Here is a 23,411-nt window from a genome sequence, read left to right on the forward strand (position 1 = left end):
TACTGAAAAGCAAAAGCACTGACTATGGAAAAGCAAAGTGTCAGGATGCGTAATGCCTCAGGCACCATTAACATAAACCATTAGCAACTGGCATGTGTTTCTTGTCTATCTGAAGGCAACTGGACTAGATCTCATAGAAGTTGGTGGAACTAGTCACATGCTTAGGTGCATTGTAGGATCTGGGCTAATGCACTCAGAATCTTGCATGATTGAGTCGCTGGCCCTTACTTTGTAGATGGCCCAGCTTTAGCAAATGTTTTTACTGCTACTGTTTTTAGTATGAGTTATGGATGCATTCATTTGTCCAAATGGAAGAAACCACTGTTCTTGGCAATGATTTTTGTTTACCAATCAAGTACAGGTGTGGTATAATTTTCTTTGCCTGTTTTTGTTTACCAATCGAGTACAGGTGTGGTATAATCCAGAGGGGTATCACAGCCTTCCAGCCTACCTCAACAGCCTCAATAACTTCATTCTTAGAGCGAACATGCCGAAAAACGAGTCTTCCAAATATGGTAGGTGCTAACCAACCCTTGATGCAGCTCATGCTGCCCCATGTGAAGGGGGCCCAGTTCTCTATCTGTAAAGAGAAGACTATAGTGGGTGGGCCAGATTCACTCCTGGTGTAAAATGGAGCTGTGCCAATTTAAACTAGAAGGAAACTTATCCCCTGGATGAAATTTTGGCCCCACCAAAGTCAGTGGTGAAAAGTCCATTGACTTCAGTGGGGCTATGTCTACTAATGTTGATTCAATTCAATTTTCTTTAAAGAGTGTCAATATTTCACGTCTATTTCTAGGAACAGGGGAGGGGACCAGGTAAAACCTTAAAAATAGGCTTTCCTTCTCCCACAAGCAGCAAGGGCTTCTGCCTAGTATTGACTTCCATCTCAGCATCAAGATAGCTGACTGTAAAGATGTGACATTTCTATGCAAAGAAAGGATACTTTAGGTTGCTTCCAGTGGTGTGTTGGATTTAATGTTTTTCTCCATCTGAGCTGTCCATTGTTGGACTTATGGTAATTAAAGCATTTTATTTTACAGGTGTATACATTGCAGGGAGAGATACAAAAATATTCTCACACATCCCTGAAGTAGTTTGTCTGCAACATGTGGCATATACCGAATGCATAGTGGTGAAGTAGAGCGTAAAGATTTTTCAGCATTCATTTGGAATGACCTGCTTATCTTTGCCTCACTGATGTCATGCAGTGTCCCAAATTCATGCTGATAAACCTTCATACTCTACTGCACTGTTTGTTCCATCCGTATTATGTGTGTAATACAGGCATACTTTTGTGTGTGTGTGTGTGTGTGTGTGTGTGTGTGCGTGTGTGTGTTTGCCTATGGCCAGGTCTACACTACAGATTTCTCCTGACATACTCTGTATAACTCTCATAGTTAACAAAGAGATGTTTTTACTAGTGTACAGCTTGTTCCACTCATGGGGCAGGGCTTTACTACTTTGGTCAAAGTGCCAGTTTGTCGAGGTAGCTATATCCACAGTAGGAGCACTTTGCCAGCATAGCATAACCATATTGCTATACTAGTAAAACATTCCTAGTGTTGATACTGCCTGTATCTATAGATTGAGAGTAGAACGTCTTATATTCGATTATGGGGCCTCACAAGAGTTCAGAACTCGTCTATCAAGTGACTTGCTTCAGCAAACACCGGCCGTTCTGCCACATTCTAGTTTCTCCTGGCCTCTCTCGTGTCAGACGGCTTGTGTTTCTGCTCAAGGATCACACTCTGGGGAAACTGTCTGGAAGTTCATTTTACTTGTCAACATAAAGCTCTTTATTTATGGATGCATTAAAAGGTAAATCCAACAGAGAAGAAAGGCCTGTTTGAAGCTCTGGGCCTCCTTGACAATAATTAAAAACAAAACTATTATAATGATGTATTATGTGTATTAGCACAGGGCATAGGAGCCAGAGACTAGGGCCCCATTGTGGTTGGTGGTGGACAAACGCAGCACAAAAAGATGGCCTCGTCCCCAAGGGGCTTGCAATCTAATATAATCCTAAGTAGAAAGGCAAAATATCTGCTCAGTTTTCTTTCCCCATCACCACATAATAATCACCAGCCACCTTTCACATGGCCAACTCCCTCAGCACTCATCTTCTCGCCAAGCAAAACCAGCTCCCCAGCCCCACAGTCACCTCTGTCATACCTGAAACACCCGCCTTCTCGGGTCAGCGGGGCCCAGCTATTTCACACTCAGTGTGGGAGCAAATCCTCAAGTGGGAAGGGCCCAGCTGACAGCCCCCTTTTTTAAATACAGATGGGCTCCAGCTCCTCTCTGCTGCAGCAGTGTGGCACAGAGCCACAGGCCATCTCCCCAGCAGGACAGTCCCAGACCAACTTAGTTGTCCAAGGGTGAATCCTGGCCATGGAGAGAGAGTGTGGTGATATCCTGGGGAAGATTCCCCTCCCTAATCATCAGTGAGCTACTCAAGCTGAGCTGAGTATTCCACCAGCAGTGCTCACTCATCAAGCCCTATCCAAAATACAGAGTGGTCCATGCCAGGAGTGGGAGTGGGCAGACACAGTCAGAGGGTCCCCTGTAGACATGCAGACTCACCCCTGCGGCACCTCCTGGTGGTGACTTTTGGGAATTAGCTCATTCCAGCTCCAGAGCTCTCTCTGCAGGCTGGTGATCTGCCTGTCCTCTGGCCCCCGTGTCCCTCCCAGGACCCGGTGCCCCTTTATCTGGGGTCCTGCCCCCTGGCAGTAACCCCTTTTAGCTTCAGGGTCTCCCCCTCCCAGGGGAACCCCCACCCATTATCCTCACCTTGCCTCAGTATACGGCTACTGCCAGTCATTGTCTAGCCCCTGCGCCCTGGGGCAGACTACAGTATCAGCCTACTCATCACTGGCAAGGACGGTTTGGACCTGCTGCCTTGGCCTACCCCTGGCCTGCCCTCTTTAACTCCCAGTACCTATTGGCCCAATGCTAGGCCACAGCCTGGGGCTTTCCAGGCTGGTGCTCCCCAGCTCCTCAGCCTGTTTCCAGTCCTGCTCCACTCAGGTACCTTGTGTCCAGCTCCCTGCAGCCAGGCCCTTCTCCCTCTACAGGCAGAGGGAGACTGATCCTGGCTTCCCTGGCCGCCTTATAAGGCCCTGTTGCTCAGTTTGGGGAGTGACCCCAGCTGCAGCCACTTCCTCCAATGAGCCAGGGTTTTACCTTGCCCTGTGCAGGTCTTTTCCAACCCCTTCCAGGCTGGAGTGGGTGGTCACCCCACTACATCCCCCACAAATGTACCTTTGAACATGCCAAGGCCCCAGCTTGGGACATGGGGTGAGACCCCAAATGAGGGACACAGAATTTATTTGAGCAAAAACCTAAAGTGCTGCAGGATCTGTCCCTTTAACATGAAGAAATATCTGCCACCATTCTTTATTTCTAGTTTATATGATTTTGAACACTAAAGGTGGTGTTCTGAATTTATGTGGAAAACAGGTAACTCTGGCACTAAAAATGAGTGGCGTCCTTCACAATGAAGGACAGTTGAGACATATTTCCCAAACCGGTCTTCTGCTCAGTGAGCCATTTTATCCTAATCTGTCCCCGAGCTTTCTGGAAATGGCCTTTTATGTTTTGTTAGAGCAGGTCAAAACTCAGAATGTCTGTTCCAGGGGAAATTCGAACATTATGGAATTTGTTTTCATTCTGGATTATAATGAAACAACAACAAAAATTTCCTATGAGATGAACTTTTCCAACAAAAATTTTGAAAAAAAAATTAGTATCAGGCCAATTGATATACTTTGTTCTGATTTTGACTTTTTTATTTTAAATTACGTTAAAATGTATAACATAAAATAAACTTTAAAACAAAAAGTCGCTTTGAAATGAAAAAATAAAAACCTTCTCTTCTGGAAAGTTCGAGCTTTGTTTCAGCCCTTTCGCCCCCCGAAACAAAATTTCAAAGAGATTGACACATTCCCATGGAAAGTTTTGCTTTTGACAAAATGGCATTTTCTGATAGAAATATGTTCTGTTGGAATAGTTTTGAACAGCTCTAACATTTTCACTGCATCTAGCTAATTCTGGGTGTCCTTGGAAACAAATGAATGATAACAAGCGACCAGATTGATAATTCCCAGGTCCCTCTAAGGAATCTGTACTCAGTATAGGGAAAATAAATGAATTGATGAGTAAAGCTTAACAGGACTTGTGTAAACTGATCTGAAATACAACTGAAGACACCCTTCTCTGCAGTAGTTTACTGGCGACCGAAAGCCATTTGTTGCTGTGACAAATAAAGGACAGTTTAAGAACCATTGAAATGGCCAGATAAAAGCACAGTCATTTCAGCAACTTGAAAGAGGTGCCAATCCTGCTTTTGAGGTTTGACTTAAACTTCATATATTTAAAAAAAGAAACACATAAAAGGAGCTTTTTGCCCTGTCACCAAGCAAATTTAATAGCTTTTGACTTATGTATACTGAGCTTCCTTCTCTCCATCCCCTCGAAAAAAGAAGTATTGAAATGGAAATTTTGACTTCTAGCCTAAGCTGCAGAGAAGGAAAAATGGCTTTATTCTGCAGCATTAACAGATTAGTCAGACTAGATCACCTTTATTTTTTACAGAAGGAAAACATTTTCTAGTTGTTTGTACATCGTTATTAGCAACTGGAGATTTTCATTGCATCCCACAAGAAAAATATTACTCTCGAATAACACTACTTTTGTTTTCCTTAAAATGAACTGCAGACCAAATTGCACCATTTCATGTGTTTCAATGTTACAGACTGAATATAGCACATAAAATGGGGGCCAGCATCTTTATACAGCATTATAAATTTAGGCACCAAATTCAGGCACCTGATTTTCAGATGCATTGAGTATTCTCACCTCCCTTTGAATTTAATGGCAATTATGGGTTTTTTTCTAGCACACTCTGAGAATCAGGCCACTTAGGTGCCTAAATATGGATTTAGTTGCATCATTTTAGGCATTTAATGTTTGAAAATTTTAGCCTAGCCTCTTCCAGGTCCAAAAAGTCATGGAAGCTGGTCCCCTTTTTCATAGAACTTCACTGGAGCTCAGAACTGATCCACTGGGGTTCAGTGGAGTCCCTCTTTTTATTATATTATGCTACAGAAGTCTATAGAAAAGAAACTGTAATGAGACTCATAAAAATCCATCCCCACGAAATAGTATTTGCCAGGGGCTGATGCCACAGATGGCTCATCAAGGGCACCACTCCCACCCTAGGGCAGGGAGGCTGTAGAATGTGTAAAGCAGCATTCTGCAGCTATGTAGAGTCCTCTTCGCCGTGGGAATCGAGAGCAGCTTCCACCACTGCACGCCCTAAGCAGCTCATTATTTCCGTGGAAATAAGGGCCTGTCAGGGCCAGCAATTCCCTGCCTGCATGGCCATTGACACCAGTACGAAGTGAGTGTTGAATGCTGCCAAATGGGAGGGAAAGCTTTGCTCTTACTGTACGCAGGTGTAAATGACAAGTCGGGGTGCAAAGCAGTGGAGAATCAGGCCTGGAGTCTTGTTATAACTGGATCTGGCCTCTGAAGACATTGCTGTGGCAATCGCAAATATTACATCAAGCTGATTCTTTTGTGGGTTTTGTACGAATATGTTCACTCAAAATCAGTAATCACAAAAACAAGTAATTGTACGTGTTATAGAGAAACAGGAGAACTCTTGATCATTTTTCTTCTTCATACAAATCTAAAAAAAAATGTGACTACCTCTGGCATGAATCTGAGCATGATTTGGCCAAGAAATAACCTTTGCATGAATTCCACAGCTCTTATAAAAACATGTCAATTAACTTTACATTCCCAGCATCAGTGTTTCTAATCTATTTATAGGGCTCCCCCCAGTGGCTAATTTAACATGTGACAAACGTTTTTCTCCCAGAGGAACTCGACATACTTCTCTCAAAACAGGCTATTAACACACAGATAATAATAATACTGGGCCTGTTCTGATTTATCCCAAAACACCTTTAGACCACTCTGCTAGTGTAAAAGGAGTTTTAGTCTAAGTGAGAATAATGGCCATAGACTCTTGGATAAGATAGTTGACTTTGGTAAGGTTACAGGTTCTATCCATTTATGATTGTCCTTGCACTCCTGGAATATTTTTTATCTCAGTGCAGTGAATAAATAGATTCTCATTGCTTCTAAACAGAGCAAAAGCCCTTCATATGTGATATCGCCCATATCAAGGGCTAGATGCTGGCTTTGGAAGGGAAGTGTTTAAACCAAACATTTTGGCAGATCTGGTAAGAGAATTCCTGCCACCCTCTGACATTTAATCGTCACGGACCTGATTTTGTGAATCTGATTGGGAAAGACCTGAGTTTCACACGGGGCTGAAACCAATAGTCAGACTAATATCTGTAGGCTGGCTGTTTCTTTTGGTCCAGGTGCTTCTTTCTAGCTTCACAAGACAGAACTGTTACATTTAAATTTTCTCAACAGAAAATATAGCGGTTGCCTTCCTAACCGCGAACAGTGTTATCTGAAGTTTATTCCGGTGTCTGCCGGAAGGCTGGAGACCCAGTGGAGAATGTGGAAGATGATTTCCACACTGGGTTATCCAAGATAGTACTTATCAGATATGGGGCAGTTCATCAAAAATGAGCAAAAGTATGTCATAGAATTACAAGAAGTGCATATCACTACAGTACATACTTAGTGAGAGTGATATTAATAGGGAGAGGGCTGTTCTAGTGATCTAGTGAGCACTTGACTTGTAACAGGTAAGTTAAAATCTTGACTCTGATACCAACTCCTGTGGTGGCCTAGGTGGGTCACTCAACCTCTCTGCCCTTGTCTTCCCCTGCTTTGAAATGGGAATAATGCTGACTGCCACACTAGTATCAGAGGGTTAGCCGTGTTAGTCTGGATCTGTAAAAGCAGCAAAGAGTCCTGTGGCACCTTATAGACTAACAGACATATTGGAGCATGAGCTTTCGTGGGTGAATGCCCACTGCGTCTGTTAGTCTATACGGTGCCACAGGACTCAGTACCACACTAGAGTGTACTGAGGCTTAATTAATGGTAGCAAGGACTTTTGGTTTGACTGAGTACTCTTGGAAATCACTGGGTCAGGCCCAGAGTTATGCTTCTGCAATTCTCAGCTGAGGACTTCAAGTCTGAATGGGGCCACTGGAAACGGACTATTAAATAACTCTTTGTACCAGCATAGGATGGTGTTCTTCCCAGGGACAAAGATGGGCAAGCGCTATCCATCTTCTACAGATGGGGAAACCGAGGCACACAGACATTAGGGCCAAGATCTTAAAATGTGGCCTCTGAATGCTTCAGCGTTGGGCCACCCACTTAAAACACATGGGCCCTGATTCAGCAAGGTGTTTAAGTATGTACCTAACTTTAAGTAGGTGAGTAGCCCTACTGAAGTCAAAGGGACTGTTCACATGGCTAAAGGCATGTGCTTGGGTTTCTTGCTGAATTTAGACTCCAGGGCTTGATTTTTCAGGGCTGCTGAGCATCCACAGCTCCCATTGACTGCAGCTCTGGCACTGAACACTCCTGCAAATTAGGCCCTGCAAAAGCCACTCAAAAAAAGTTGATGGCAATTGTGAAAATTCTGCCCAAGGTCACACCATGAATCAGTGAAAGAGTGAGAGCAGAACCCAGCCCCCCCCCCCCCCCCCCCCCGATTCCCTCCCATAACCAATAGCCGGCATCACTTCCAGCCTCCATGCCTAATGAGGAATTTAGTCATACACGTTACAAAAGACTTCTCTTCTTTTTGTAGGTATTTCCGTTGTGAGTCATCCCTATCCTGGAGGACAGAGTAAAGAACAAGTCATGTAAGAGGTTTAATTTGGCTGATACCTGCTGCTTTGATTCATTTAGTGGCAATAGAAGCAAAACAGCTACCTGGAAATCACAAAACACCTAAATTGATAAATAACTTTTTCTGAGCAATCAAATTGCTCTTTTCATAAAAGCGAACTGTCTGCCCTGTATCTACAGAGCTACTGATTTCCCATTGAGTTTCTTTTCAGAATCCCTGATAAATGTGGGGACATTATAGATACAGCATCAATTTTGGAGCACAGCCAAAGCAATGACAATACATATTTTTCTTTCTGTCTTTCCAAACAATCTGCTGTCACAGTCCCCACCCTGCAAAGCCTTTCTGCCCGTCATAGTGCTTCCTACCCTGAGCCATCTCTACAACCAGTAGGAAATGTTGGCAGGATCAGGCCCTTGGTTTTTTTAAGCTATGAATATTGTCTTCTAAATCAGGGCAATCAAACATTGACTCTGTCTTTCTTCCCCTTTTCTCCTCAGGCTCAGTAGCTTGCTTGATATCCTAGTCTCAATGTCTGTCCTGATTGGCTACTCCATCACAACAGCCAGCTTTGTGCTTTATGTGGTAAAAGAACATCAGACCAAAGCTAAGCAACTGCAGCATATTTCAGGCATCGGTGTGACGAGCTATTGGGTGATCAACTTCATCTACGACCTGGTAAATTACTTAACTTTTATGCATGGAGAACAGGATTCTAGAGTAGAAAATCCCCACTTCTGTATTTAAAGTTCGTTACCTAGACTTAGTCATATCATCACTACCAAAAGAGCTAGGTATTGTTCTCAAAGGCATTACCGATTATTAATTGTGAACCATAACACTGGGGTATGTATAAACTCAGCAGATTTATAAGAGATCAACATGGCAAAGACCAAAACTTGGGTTAGTTTTTAACAAGTAGATGCCAAATTGCCTTTGAAGTTAGATTGCAGAGGTGGAATAATTGTTGTCATCCAGGACCTATACATCTGGGTAAGGCTTATGGACCTGTTCCTGCAGCTCCTATTCCCATGAGCAAGGGCTGCAGGATATGACCCTATCTTCAGAACTCTACTGCAGATGGTAGATACTTTTGGAACCTTCAGAATACAAGATCCTACATTTGTAAACATCTCTTGGCTGAGATTTGAGAGATTGAAAAAAGCCAACTGGTGGATTAAGTAATATAATATATAAAGGTTTCCAAACTTCTAACGTCAGAGAAAAGTTATCTTCTGTTACTGTTAGTCAGGTCAGGGGTGATGTGCTGTATATATCTAGACTTATCTGCCTCAAAAGGATCCCACGTTTCTTTACATTTTTTGAAAAAGTCCCTTTCAGGATTCCATAGTCCTCTTTGTCTTTGTCTTATGGTTTGTGAGCCATTATGGTGCTCAGAGATCACATTCTCAAGGTTTTCTCCTCAACCACAAGGCGCTGAGGTTCTCACCTGATTCCAGAAGTTGGGGTTTTAAGAAAAACATCAAGCATTGCAAGGATCATGACAAAATCATGACGACTGACAGTGCTGAAGATAATCTCAGTGGAGTGGCAATGAAACAGAACTTTTTCACCCAGTAGATGATTCCCCAGCTCATCTGAGTTGATGTTTATCTGACAGCACGAATTTGCTCTCTCTTTTGTAATGTTAAGGATTTCCCCCCACAAGTTTGTTTGGCTTGAAATTTAACTGATTCGTATTTTGGGTCATCATGATGTCAGAATTCTGGCATCCATTGTAAATGTTCTCCTTTTTATATAGCTTCCCCTCTCACCCCCATACACTAACTCAAACTGATCCCTCAGTCAGTTTCACACAGCTTGTGGCAGAAACTGTGCAGCAGAGTTTTTGGGCCGTGTCTACAGGGCGAGGGTTTTTTTTTGTTTTTGTTTAGCTACTGGCACAACTGCCCTGTGCTAGGTTAGGGTGCTAGCTGGAGACATGGGAAACCTGGCTTCAATGCCGTCTTCCGCCACAGACTGTGTGACCTGGGACAAGTTAGCCTCTCTGGGTATGTCTATACGGCAGCTGGGTAGATAGTGTGGAGCTAGCATGCTAAAAATAGCAGTGTGGATGTTGCTGCTTGGGCTAACCACCTAGCCTCAAGGCTGAGCGGGCTTGAGCTTGGGTGGCCAGGCTGAGTGTCTGCCAGAGCTGCAATGTGCCTGCTCACAGCCATTTTTAGCATGCTATCTTGAGCCCTGTCTACCTGGCCTGTGAGGTTCCCGCCCAGCTGCCGTGTAGCCATACACTCTGTGCCTCAGTTTCCCCTCTGCAAAATGGCAATAATAGCACTGCCTTGCCTCACAGGGGTGTGGTAAGGGTACATTAATGACTGTGGGGCACTCAGGTGCCATGGTGGGAGGGGCCATATGAAGCACCTATGACCTGGCTATCAGCATAGACACTTTTTAGGGCAGTGCAGCTTGAATGGTGCAGGTGCAAGTGCAGCTTACCTTGGCTTGCAAGCTGCATCAGCAGTGCAAATTGTGATGTGCTGATGTCAATGTACCTACACTAGCAATTTGCAATGCAGCTACACTGCTGGCTAAATCCCAGTGGAGGCAAGGCCTTAACATTTCATTAAATCCACGTGAACCTCTGGGGATGGGAGCCAGGGCTGGCTCCAGGCCCCAGCAGACCAAGCACGTGCTTGAGGTGGCATGCCGCGGGGGGCGCTTTGCCGGTTGCCAGTAGGGCGGCAGGCAGCTCCGGTAGACCTCCCACAGGCGCGCCTGCAGAGGGTCCACTGGTCCCGCGGTTCCAGTGGACCTCCCGCAGGCATGCCTGCAGATGCTCCACCGGAGCTGCGGGACCAGCGGACCCTCTGCAGCCACGTCTGTGGGAGATCCACTGGAACCGCGGGACCAGCAAGCAGCAGAGCGCACGACGTGGCATGCCACCGTGCTTGGGGCGGCGAAATGGCTAGAGCCGGCCCTGACAGGAGCCATCTTTTGGTTCTGTTTTTGTACAGCACCTAGCACAAGGGGGTCCTGGCCCATGAGTAGGGCTGCTGGGCACCACTGGAATAGGAATAATAACAGGCCCCCTAGGGCCAAATGTTCAGAGTTACCTGCTTAAGCCTGCTCACGGAGCTGAGCAATGGAACAAGCAGCTCCTGGTTGTGAGTGCAAACGAGGGATTTGAACACACCATAAATGTGGCCAGGTTTGAAGAATTGGCACTGAGTCACTAGTCATACACCTGTGACTGTGACTCTGGCCTGCCTCTGCTTTCATGCTCCGGGCTCTCACGTTGGTGCTACAGATTTTTAAATGAGCCTATTGAAATAGCCCTGGGGTTCTAACTGCAATCACTATTCAGCAGGCTGAAACTAATCCAGAGCTCTCAGCAACCGGATATTTCTCAGTGAACACCTACCAGCAAATTCTCTGAAATCCCAAAGTCGGGGAAACCAGGAAGCACTTGGGGCAGCTATTGTGTAGATCCCTGGCTTGACAGAGTATTGTAAACAGTGGAATGTGATTCTATAATAAGAAAGGCCCGGGACATTTCTCCTTCACATCTAGGCCTTTCATGTCCACACTTCCTAGGGTTCAAAGTTGGGATGCTCCTGAGAGCCTCACAGAATGTATTCTCCTCTCCCACTGATGGACAGCTTACTGCACCTCTAGGGCAAAATTGAGACCTGGTGTCATTCCCTCCCCCATACAAGCTGCATGCAGCTCTATTAGAGTATTAATTATTCTGACTATGATACACTCTTTAATATCATTTCACAGATTCTTTTTATGGTCCCGGTTGCCCTCTCAATAGGAGTTATTTCAGCTTTCCAAATACCTGCTTTCTTCAACGATAATAACCTAGTGGCTGTATTTCTTTTGATGATGATGTTCGGGTAAGTGTGTGGCTCAGTTACTTGAAGATGACTCCATGGGGGGGAAATTTGCTTAGGGTTTGGAGTCCTGACCAAAGCTGTGCAACTCTCCCATCACTGCTACTAGGAATCCTCTCTCTTGGCAGAATTGGAGAGATGGCACTTGGTAAATGTTAACTAGTGAGCCTTCAAAGGGCTTGGGAGAGATGAGGCAAGAACTGTTACTCTCATTTTAGACAGGGGCAAACCAAAGGCAACTTAAACTGTAAAGATTACAGAGACCTAAGACACAACGGCTGGGGTGAATGAGGCATGGTTGTCCTTATTTCCTGTTTACACAAACTTTACCTGAAAAGCAGCTCTAAATGTTCACAGCTAACATCAGAACCCAATATCCTCAAGGTCTCAGACACAGCCTAGGTTGTAACTACACCTGACTGAAACTATTCAAATGTCAAACTATCAGTGATATTCCCAAATTTAAAAAAAAAATCAGGAAAATTTAGATAAATTTTGCCCTGTTTTTTTCTGAACAAGCTTGTTCAAATTTTTTAAATTTCAACCAAAAAAATATCAGGATAAAATTCACAAAATATTTTTTTCAACCAGCTCTCGCTGTAACTCAGCCCTTCCTGACACCCAGTCTGGTTCTCAGGAAGTATTTCTCTGCCAGAGTTAGAATTAAGCAGACAGGCATGGGGAGATAAGAACCCTGGATGGCTATGAGTCTTTCCTCAAAGTTTTCATTTTTAATTTGAATTGGGTCAGGACTACAAGGTCTTCAAGATCTTGACCTCAGCTAGTGTGGTTGCACAGTTTTCATTTGCCATGAATGTGTCATCAACATTTCCCCCAAATTCAACCAGAAAGCTTTGATTTTTTTTCTCTTTCAACTTCCTGAGACACTGAAGTCCAAGGGCAGCCTGGAAGGAAGGATGGTCTGGTGGTTAGGGCACTGACCAAGGCTATGGGAAGCCACAATTCAAGTCCCTGGTCCACCATAGACATCTTCTGTGACCTTGGGCAAGTCACTGTGCCTCATCTGTAAAATGGGAATAATGATTCTCCCCTGCCTCAGAGCAGTGTTGTGAGGTTAACGGGTGGTGAAGAGATCTGCTGAGAAAAGGCGCTACATGAGAAATAGGCATCATTATTACTATAATGACTCTACCCTCCTGTGTAGAAGTTCCTGAGCTGAATTATTTTGTTGCCGATTTTCCCCACTCTTTATATTACTTTCATATTGTCTCTGCTGCTGGTGACCTACAGATATGCAACGTTTTCATGGATGTATTTGCTGGCTGGGATCTTCAAGGAAACAGGAATGGCCTTCATAGTTTATGTCAGCATCAACTTGTCCTTTAGCATTAATACCATCATTACTCACTCGGTTGTGTTTCTACTGGCCCAGGAAAAGGCTACTGATCAGGTAAGAGCTCACTAATACTTTGGCCTTGTCTCCATGATGAATCAGTCCTCACTAATGGAGTTTAAATTCTAGTGCACACTAATGTGTTGCACGTTAACTGGCCTGGGTGGACACTGCTGCTGGCATGCTCTGAAAGTTTCCGTGTGTATGCTAACGTATCCCGTTTTAACCAGTACTACTAATGCACCATGTAGAGAAGCCTTATGTTAACTCTTAGAAAACTGAGTGGTTTCCAAGTGTAACACATGTCGGGGCCTGAGTCAAAGGCTATTGAACTCAGTGGGAGTCTTTCCATTGATCTCAATGGGTTTTGGATCATACCCGTGGACTTCCATTGTTTTTCAAGGTTTTGAGGGAGGTCAAGTAGGGGACATTACTCTAGAGATCTGGTGTGGTTCCCTATGTTCAAACATGGGGCAAGTGAGACTCTTTCTTCTCCATGTAATTTGCCCCCACCCCCCCACTCTGTGGTTACGAACCAGGAGCGGAGAGAGAGGCAGATGGGCGTGGCCCTCTTGGAGGGTGGAAACCAGATGCATGTGGGAGAGATCAGGGAATGAACGAGGGCCCACATTTTTGGGAAAGATGATTGTATTCAAAATTAAGTTATTGAAGTCTTCAGATTGTGGTCTGAAGACCTCAAGCTGCAGAGAATCCACCAGCAAGTGACCCATGCCCCACGCTGCAGAGGAAGGCGAAAAACCTCCAGGGCCTCTGCCAATCTGCCCTGGAGGAAAATTCCTTCCCGACCCCAAATATGGCAATCAGCTAAACCCTGAGCATGTGAGCAAGACTCACCAGCCAGCACTCAGGAAAGAATTCTCTGCAGTAACTCAGATCCCATCTTGGAGGGTGGAAACCAGATGCATGTGGGAGAGATCAGGGAATGAACGAGGGCCCACATTTTTGGGAAAGATGATTGTATTCGAAGTTAAGTTCCTCCAGTGAAAATTACTGAGGCTGATTACTCAGTGCCCCAGGGGCTACACCATGCCACTTTAACCATCAGACGAGCTTTCTTTCATCTAACTGTGAAACAAGTGCTCTCTACAATGGATTCCTGTCCGTGCAAAGGGAAAAGTGCCTTGAAGGCACTGATATTTCCCTAAAGTGGAGCACTGGTCTTTAATAGATCTGCTTCTCTTGTGCCTTAGAGAATCCGTCCTGGCTAAAATGTAAGCTTTTTTGTTTGCTTATTACAAGAACAAGTTCTTAATTAAAAAACAAAAAGGAATTAGCCCTTGTCCCATTGTCAGGCAATACCTGTTTACCAAACCCTTGGATTGTGACATTTGTAGTTTTCTAGACACATCAGTATGGAGCCGATCTCTTTCCATGATAATTTGTTGCATATCCAATGTGCCATGTGTAATGTCAGTCATGTTCAGCAGTCTTCACTGCTCGTGTTAGCCAATAACAATATTTTACAATAGCTCTTCACTGCTAGGCTCAGTGCTTGGCTGTTTGTCATGTGTTAGCAATTCTCTGGGCCAAACGTGTCTCCTTATCAATGGGCATGGAGCTGCTTGACCAAGCAGAACCGATGCGCTTGTGCTACAGAAAGCGAGAACAAGGATTTGGGTGCTACTTGTTTCCCTTTGAGGTTCATGGGATGCCCTGCAATTCAGCATGCAGTGGGATGGATCCACATCTCTGAGGCTCCATGGATGGGGAGCAAGGATTAGCGCGGCTAGATAGCTACCCCAACTTCATGAAGAACACCAGCCTGCAACCTGCTTACTCAGCTTTCCCTCGCCTGGGCATTCCCTGCATCAGGAGAATTCCCAGGTGCAGCCTCAGTGCACCATTCTGGCAGCTGTCTGCTACCTGAGCAGTGCAGAGTAGCTGGAATAAGAGCCAAGGATCTGTACCAGGAAGTAGGATCACTGGGTGCCATTTCCAAAGCACCTAAGGGAGTTAGGCACCAACTCCCAGTGACTTTCCCACCCTCAATGCCTTGCAATTGTGAAACAAACAGTTTCGGAGCTCTTTGCTGTTGATTTATCCATGGTGTGAGATACGCCAATAAGCCCAAACAGGCGTCAGTCCCAATGCTGTCCCAAGAATAAAGTCACAATGATCATTAGTGTTTCTCTTCTTTCAGGGCTTGCATAATCTCGCTGAAATCTTGAGGCATGTTTTCCTAATCTCTCCACAATTCTGCTTTGGATATGGCTTGATTGAATTGTCTCAGCACCAGGCACTGATGGGCTTCTTAAAAGCCTACGGAGTGGATTACCCTGACAGAACCTTTGAGATGGACAGAATAAGCTCCAAGCTGCTTGGCATGTTTATTCAGGGCACTATATTCTTTGCCGTTCGGCTTTTAATGCATGACGGGATGATTCAGAAAGTCTGGTCTAGTATATTAGAGTAAGTAACATCTGTATTCCTACAAATGTAGATTAAAACAGAGCTCAGTGCTTTAGTCATTGACACTGTCACCATTATCATTATTTTGCATAGCTCCATAAACTTACACAGTGCTGTGCAAACCCAGCGTAAACTCTCTGCCTGCGGTTCCCATATCTACCTGTGGTTATAGTGATGACTAATGGAAATGTGTCAAGTATCAGAGGGGTAGCCGTGTGTGTATTCACCCACGAAAGCTCATGCTCCAGTACGACTGTTAGTCTATAAGGTGCCACAGGACTCTTTGCTAATGGAAATGTGTGCGCCTTAATTTTTTTGTTGCACCTCCTTCTCTATGGGCATTGTGGGTAATGGCTTACCTATCCTACTTCTGCACGTGCTGGACAATTCTAGTCCCCGGGAGGGGAGAGGTATTCATTATTGTAGTACCCACGTAGGCCTGTGAGTTCGATTTCAAAGAACAGGCCTGGCTGACTGTATCCATTCTGTGTTGGAAAGGCAACTCAAAGGGCTGCCATTTCAGATCTCCGGTGCCAAGGGATATTGATGGGTTGATCGGAAGAGTGGCCCTGGGGTCAGCAGATCCAGAGCCCCTTCAATGCATTCGGTGGCATCTTGAGCCCAAGCTGATTTGGGTTCACTTCATGCATGAGCTGCCCCCCAAATTCTAATAGTAAAAACTGTCACCAAAACTGAAAGCTGCCACGATGTAGGACCGACACCAAAAGCAATGCATTTGTTGAATACAAGGAAAAGCTTCATAAAGAAAGAACATTTGTTTTTAAGCTTCGTACATGGAATAATAATAGCAGAGAGTTTTAAATTAATATAATGAGAGCATATAATAGGATCTTATTTCAATTTTACTGAAAAGACACTAAGTCCTCTGCACACGCAGATCCGGAATGTAAAATCACCTGTCTCCTACTCCTTCAGATTCCTGTTCGACAAAGTGCATGGCAGGCTACCGCTTCTGCTGGAGGCAGCTGATGAAGACAAAGATGTTCAGGCTGAGAGGGAGCGGGTTGAGTCTGGCCAAGCAGATATCGACGTGGTACAACTCCAGAGCCTCACCAAGATCTACCATCTTCCTCTCAGAAGGATCATGGCAGTCAAAAATGTCAGCATTGGAATTCCAGCAGGAGAGGTAAGCAAGCAGGCTATGGAATCAGAAGCCTATCCTATAGTAAAGGAAACTGAAAATGTCCTCCAAGCCACTTCCTTATTGTCTTCCCAATCCCTGCTTAAGATTCAGGAAGACCATCTGACAGCAGCTACGTAAGTGGTGAGCTGAGATACTACTTACTGGACAATAACTTGCTTTATTGGTACCTCATCCTTCCTTTCTTCCCTCTGGTATTTGTCACCTACATCTGTTGAGTATGACCGATTATTTGTATTATAGTAAAGCCCAGAGACCCCAGTTGGAATCGGAACCCCCTTGTACTAGGTGTAGCATGGACATTGAGTGAGATGGTCCTTGCGTCAAAGGGTTTAAATAGACAAGACAAAGGAAAGGTGGGAGGGAAACTATGCTTTTCTAAAGAGTGAACTCCAGCAGGGACTGTCTTTTAACAGTGTGTTTATACAACGTCTAACACAATGGGGTCTTTATCATTGATGGTTTGTTGTCATGAATTTACAGTTATCATTAGAAATGTACTCATGACTCTTTATTCAGACTGCATTGGGCTTGGAAAGTGGGATGGCCAGTTGGAGAGGCAGTGTGGTCCAATGGATGGAACTAGGAGACCTGGGTTCTGTTCCTGTCTCTGCCACTGGCCTGCTGGGTGATCTCAAGCAAGGCCAGAATTGCTGAGATCCTAGTTTGACACCAACAGCCAGATTTTCAGAATGACTTCGCACCCTGGGTAAATGGAAGCTGACGCTTTTTGAAAATCTAGCCTATGATCTCAGTGGGGGAGATTTTCAAAGGCATAAATGGCAGATACACCCTAAATCCCATGGAAAGTCAGTGGAAATTAGACTCATAACAGCCATTTATGTATTTGACTCTTTCTCCCTCTATACCTTTGCTTCCTCTACCATTGGTCTGTGTCTGCAGGGCCAGGTCCTATGAATGGTACTAAGTGTCTGTACAGTGACTATGTCTTACTATGGGTCTGTCTACGCTGCTGTAGGAGGTATAATTTGAAGCACATGTAGACATACTGAGCTAGCTTTAATCTGGCTAGTGCAGGTACCAATAACAGTGAAGCTGCAGCAGCAGCGGATTGCAAGAGTAAGATGATCAGGATTTGATCCTTCACATGGCCTACATATGAAAATGCACTTTGCAATAAAAGGAATGATAGTATTAAAGACCCATCCATTATTTCCTACTATATTAAACAGAGGAGCCTAATACGCACTGCAGTACACTGCCCAATAAACAACCACCATTATAATATTTATATGCACTTTGACTGCCTGAGCCTTTTCCATAATCTGTTTTGCTCAAGGGCTAGGGAAGGAGAAGTGACAAGGCGCATTGAGCACTCACTGCATTGCAATACTTTAGCATTAAATGCAGCATGCTAAATGTCTCTCTTTCTGTCTCATAACCAGTGCTTCGGGCTGCTTGGAGTGAACGGTGCCGGAAAGACAACTATCTTTAAAATGCTAACAGGAGACATCGGGGCTACCAGTGGAAGATTGAGAGTCCGGGATCAAACTGGGTACGGAAGTGATGTATCAACAAGGCTATCTGGAAAAAAAAATTGTCATTTACCCCAGCTCGAATGGATCAACAAAACAAATTAAAAAGAGTTAGACTTAATAAAAAGCAGAAAATTCAGCCATTTTAAAATACTATATTTAATTCCTCGGGTCTTCAGTCTCATTTCACTGACAAATTTTTATGCTGGTGCAACTCCACTGATGTCAATGGAGTTTCTCCTGGTTTACACCACTGTGAGATCAGAATCTGGCCCTTAGTCATTAAGAGCCTGATTCTGTCACCCTTTCTCTTGTTGAATAATGTCACATTCCACAACTGGTCCCACTGAAATCAGTGGGTCTGATGATGGAGTAAAGTGCTACTAGACATGAGTAAGGCTGCGATTATGTCACAGAGGTCACAGTCATGGATTCCGTGGCTTTCTGCGACCTTCATAGCTTCCGCAGCTGCAGGGCTGCCCAGGGGCCAGTTGCAGTAGCCGCTGCTGGCGTGGCCCCACGACCAGCCGCTCAGGCGGTCCTCGGGGCCAGCCACACTGGCTGCTGCTCGGGCGGCCCTAGGCAGCTGGCCCTGGGGATCACCCAAGCAGCGGTCCTTCGGGTGGCTGGAGCAAAGACCCCGGGGACTGCTGGAGCAGCAGCGGTCCTGGGGGCAGCCAGAGCAGTGGCCCTGGAGGCTGTCAGGAAAGCAGTCTCTGGGGGTCTTGGAGCAACAGGCCACTGGGGGAAGTCAGCCTCCACAGCTGTAGAAGGAGCCCCTCAGAGCAGAGATTTCTCATCACAGGTATTGATAGTAAAAGTCACGCACATGTCACAGTCTGTATATTTTTGTTTATTGCCTGTGACCTGTCTGTGACTTTTACTAAAAATACTCATGACTAAATCTTAACCTTAAACATGCATGAGGCCGCTGGAAACTGGTCCATCAAAACTACCGGAGGGATGGGCAGTGTGAGGTACTACTCAGTTTGAGACACACAATCCTTCCTTTTAAGAGCTAAGAACGTCAGCTCTGCACAGGACTTTATATCATGAACTAAATGCATTCCTGCCCCGGTGAGGGCTACATTTCCCCCTTTCCTTCCTGTTTAATAAAGCATGTAGGAGACTTATGAAGTGTTTATAAAATGACCATTCACCTTTCCTGATCCAGATCCCTGAGTGACATTGATGACACCCACTGGTCGCTCTTTGGCTACTGCCCTCAAGAAGATGCCTTGGATGACTTGCTGACGGTGGAAGAGCACATGTATTACTATGCTCGGCTACACGGCATCCCAGAGAAACAGATTAAAGGAGTGAGTAGACCCATATGACTGAAGAGTTCCCTTGGAACCCAGTCAAGTCAGTGAGAGTCTTTGCATTGACTTCAGTGGTCTTGATCAAGGCTGTTATGTGTAATAATAAACAATGCGGGTGACAATCATGAATTTCCAACCTGGGACTCCCTTGCTTTGTGGCTAGACGGATGTGGGATGGTCACAGAACTTGAAAGTTTCGTAACACGGGGGCATGGTATGGATTTGACTTACAACTGGGCAATGCTGTTAAAACTCTCCCTACGCAGTCATCTGTGCAAATACTCCCATTGGATTCAATAGTAAGTGTTTACTAGTTCAAGTCCTAAATGAAGAAGGGAAGCTGGGATTTGTAAGAGGGATTAGTCAAGGCTGTGTCCCCAATGTATTTATCCCAAGGGGTCTTCGTGAAATCGTTGAACTCCTATGTATTTTAACAGGTATTTCAAACCAAGTCTCCACACTTCAAAGACGTCTGTGGAGTGAAACTCAACCTGGCAGCAATATGCTATTTCAAAGGACATTTAAGTATAGTATCTGAACTGCCAGAGACTGAGGACTAGATCCCTCCCTGATGTAAATTGGTGTAGCTCTGTTGAAGTCATTGGAGCTACACTAATTTGCACCTATTGAGGATTGGGTCCTGAATTGTTGGCAAATACATACTTGTTCCAGATATTCTATGGTTGGTCTAATTCTCAGTGTAAACCAAGTTTTTATTATTATTATTATTTGTACCCACAGATTGTACATCAGCTTCTTCATAGACTTAATCTGATGCCGTACAAAGACAGAGTCACCTCAATGTGCAGCTATGGCACTAACAGAAAGTTATCGACTGCTCTGGCCCTCATTGGTAATCCATCAATTCTATTGCTGGTAAGAAATCAGAAATTTTGGGATGAAAAGATCCATAGCTTTTAAGGCCAGAAGGGACCATTTTATCATCTATTCTGACCTCCTGTCTGTAGCCTTGGATAAGTGTAGAGTGCAAGTTTCATCAGTCGCTCATAACAAGTTCTTTTACTCAGCAGCTACGTAAGAAATGTTGCTGAGTTGAAGATTGGTGAAGCACACACAAACTTTGGACTTTAGTTAGTACAGACAAATATAAGTGAAATGATAGAAAAATTAATATATATAAGTACAGTAAAGTGGTTCACTGCATTGTGCATACTTGCAACCTTATGGAGGCCATTAGAAGTGAAGATGGAAACAAAAGTAAGTGGAGGTCACCATGAGTGGTGGTGACGGTTTTGGTTGTCGCTTATGCTGTCATTCTGATTATCCCAGTTGAAGGTTGGATTTACACCTTATTTGATATCTCAGACTTTCTTCCCCTGAACACCCACACATGTCCCATGACCATGGTTAGATCATTTTCTGGCCTTTGGTCCATTTTTGGTTGTCCGGGAAACCAAAATTGGTGTTATGATTGTTGACATAGCTTTTTGCATTAATACCTTTTCCCAGAATTTCCAATATATTAATGAAGTTAACCTCATGGTTACACATACTAAAAATCCCCTAGAAGTTCATTAGCATTCCATCAATTTGTTCTTTGCTGTGCACTTGTGTATTATAATGCATTCATTGCTAAATCTTATAATTCTAGGTCACTCATAATACAAGCAATTTTATTGCATGCAATACTTTATATATATATATATATATATATATATATATATATATATATATATATATATATATATATATATATATATATATATCAAGCTTGCCTCATAACTACTGTAGGATCCTGTCAGGGGTTCACAGGTCAACATGTATAACAAAGGGCATGAGATTTCACCCAGTCACCCCTGTACTGAGCCCAATAATAGATTCATAGACTTTAGGGTCAGAAGGGACCAATGTGATCATCTAGTCTGACCTCCTGCACAAAGCAGGCCACAGAACGCTACCCATCCACTTCTATAACAAACCCCTAACCTATGTCTGAGTTATTGAAGTCTTCAGATTGTGGTCTGAAGACCTCAAGCTGCAGAGAATCCACCAGCAAGTGACCCATGCCCCACGCTGCAGAGGAAGGCGAAAAACCTCCAGGGCCTCTGCCAATCTGCCCTGGAGGAAAATTCCTTCCCGACCCCAAATATGGCGATCAGCTAAACCCTGAGCATGTGAGCAAGACTCACCAGCCAGCACTCAGGAAAGAATTCTTGCAGTAACTCAGATCCCATCCCATCCAACATCCCATCACCGACCAATGGGCATGCTTACCTGCTGATAATCAAAGATCAATTGCCAAAATTAAGCTATCCCATCATACCATCCCTTCCATAAACTTATCAAGCTTAGTCTTAAAGCCAGATATGTCTTTTGCCCCCACTACTCCCCTTGGAAGGCTGTTCCAAAACTTCACTCCTCTAATGGTTAGAAACTTTCGTCTAATTTCAAGTCTAAGCTTCCTAGTGTCCAATTTATACCCATTCGTTCTTGTGTCTACATTGGTACTAAGCTTAAATAACTCCTCTCCCTCCCTAATATTAATCCCTCTGATATATTTATAAAGAACAAGCATATCCCCCCTCAGCCTTCTTTTGGCTAGACTAAACAAGCCAAGTTCTTTGAGTCTCCTTTCATATGACAAGTTTTCCATTCCTCGGATCATCCTAGTAGCCCGTCTCTGAACCTGTTCCAGTTTGAATTCATCCTTCTTAAACATGGGAGACCAGAACTGCACACAGTATTCCAGGTGAGGTCTCACCAGTGCCTTATATAACGGTACTAACACCTCCTTATCTTTGCTGGAAATACCTCGCCTGATTCATCCTAAAACTGCATTAGCTTTTTTAATCGCCATATCACATTGGCAGCTCATAGTCATCCTGTGATCAACCAATGTAGACACAAGAACGAATGGGTATAAATTGGACAACAGCAAATGGCAGTTTGCACAAAGAGAACATTTCAGTTATGATGCTACTTCAGAGCAAAACTCCAGTATAATGTAAGAAGAAAATGTTAAGCTTGCCTTTTCTTGCCTCATAACTTGCCTCAAGCAGTCAGTCTGGCTTTGATGTAAGAGTCACAGATGTTTCTCTCTTGAGGGATACCCACAAGTATATATAAAGTATTGCATGTAATAAAATTGCTTTTATTAGTTATGAGTGACCTAGGATTATAAGATTTAGCAATGAATGCATTAAAGCATACCCACAAGTTTTAGTCACCCTTTCCTGAGCTGGGAAAGGACGCACACACAACATTCCATACATGCACACCCAAAGTCGCAATTTGGATTTCCCAGTCAGGCTTTTCAGCTTGCAGTTCTCTAAGAGATAGCCCTTGCACACCAAGTTTAGTTAACCCAGCATCCAGAAGTGACCAATGTTTAAATTACTTCCATACTGCCTAAGCAATTGTTTTTATCTGGCCCTTCTCCTGCTCCTGTTGGCCTCATGCTCTGCTTTCCTCAACAAGCCTCACCTGGCCTTTCAGGATTAAATCAGTGCAATTAGCCCCAGTCTTTTCTGCCTAATTGTTGTTAAGGCAACCAACCTTATTCCCACGTGTCAGCACTCTTTGGGCTCATAGGAAAGAAAAGGAAATGTTTCAGCATAAATAAACATAACAGAGAAGGGGGGAAAACCAAGACAAGATGATCTTTCAGACTCTGTTCATATCACATTCACTCAGTCACACCATAGGCAATGTAAGTCTTTTAAACTACAGAAACCAACCCCACAAAGTACCAGACCACCCTGCCACCGCTGTGTTGTAAATTCTGCAATACTTGGACATCAGTTTTCCAAACACTGGGCCAGATGGGCACAGCTCTGATTTACATCCGTTGAAGAGCCACCCGTAAATTTAGATCATTCCTTCTAAGTTTAGCTTCTCTTTTTACCTATAAAATCTCAATAAAAAGGGAGAAGAGGAGAACAAGTTGCTTTCTGAACAAAATCTGTTTTCTTTCTGCTTCGTATAATACATTGTCACCAACAATAACCATTCTACAATAGGAAGCTGGC

The 23,411-nt window shown here is 44.1% G+C and overlaps 1 protein-coding gene across 1 annotated transcript in view; it reads left to right on the plus strand.

Moving 5' to 3' along the window:
* The window catches only part of ABCA12 (ATP binding cassette subfamily A member 12), a 97,420-nt gene that overhangs the window by 60,374 nt on the left and 13,635 nt on the right, over nt 1–23,411 (plus strand). The window contains exons 31-40 of the mRNA XM_050916073.1: nt 410–515; nt 7,760–7,814; nt 8,302–8,479; nt 11,546–11,661; nt 12,910–13,069; nt 15,174–15,442; nt 16,379–16,589; nt 18,011–18,120; nt 19,275–19,419; nt 20,164–20,298. Coding sequence (XP_050772030.1) covers nt 410–515; nt 7,760–7,814; nt 8,302–8,479; nt 11,546–11,661; nt 12,910–13,069; nt 15,174–15,442; nt 16,379–16,589; nt 18,011–18,120; nt 19,275–19,419; nt 20,164–20,298 — 1,485 coding nt within the window. The remainder of the gene's footprint in view (nt 1–409; nt 516–7,759; nt 7,815–8,301; nt 8,480–11,545; nt 11,662–12,909; nt 13,070–15,173; nt 15,443–16,378; nt 16,590–18,010; nt 18,121–19,274; nt 19,420–20,163; nt 20,299–23,411) is intronic.

The sequence above is a fragment of the Gopherus flavomarginatus genome, chromosome 10 (genome assembly GCF_025201925.1).
Source record: "Gopherus flavomarginatus isolate rGopFla2 chromosome 10, rGopFla2.mat.asm, whole genome shotgun sequence".
Taxonomy (NCBI): Eukaryota; Metazoa; Chordata; order Testudines; family Testudinidae; genus Gopherus; species Gopherus flavomarginatus.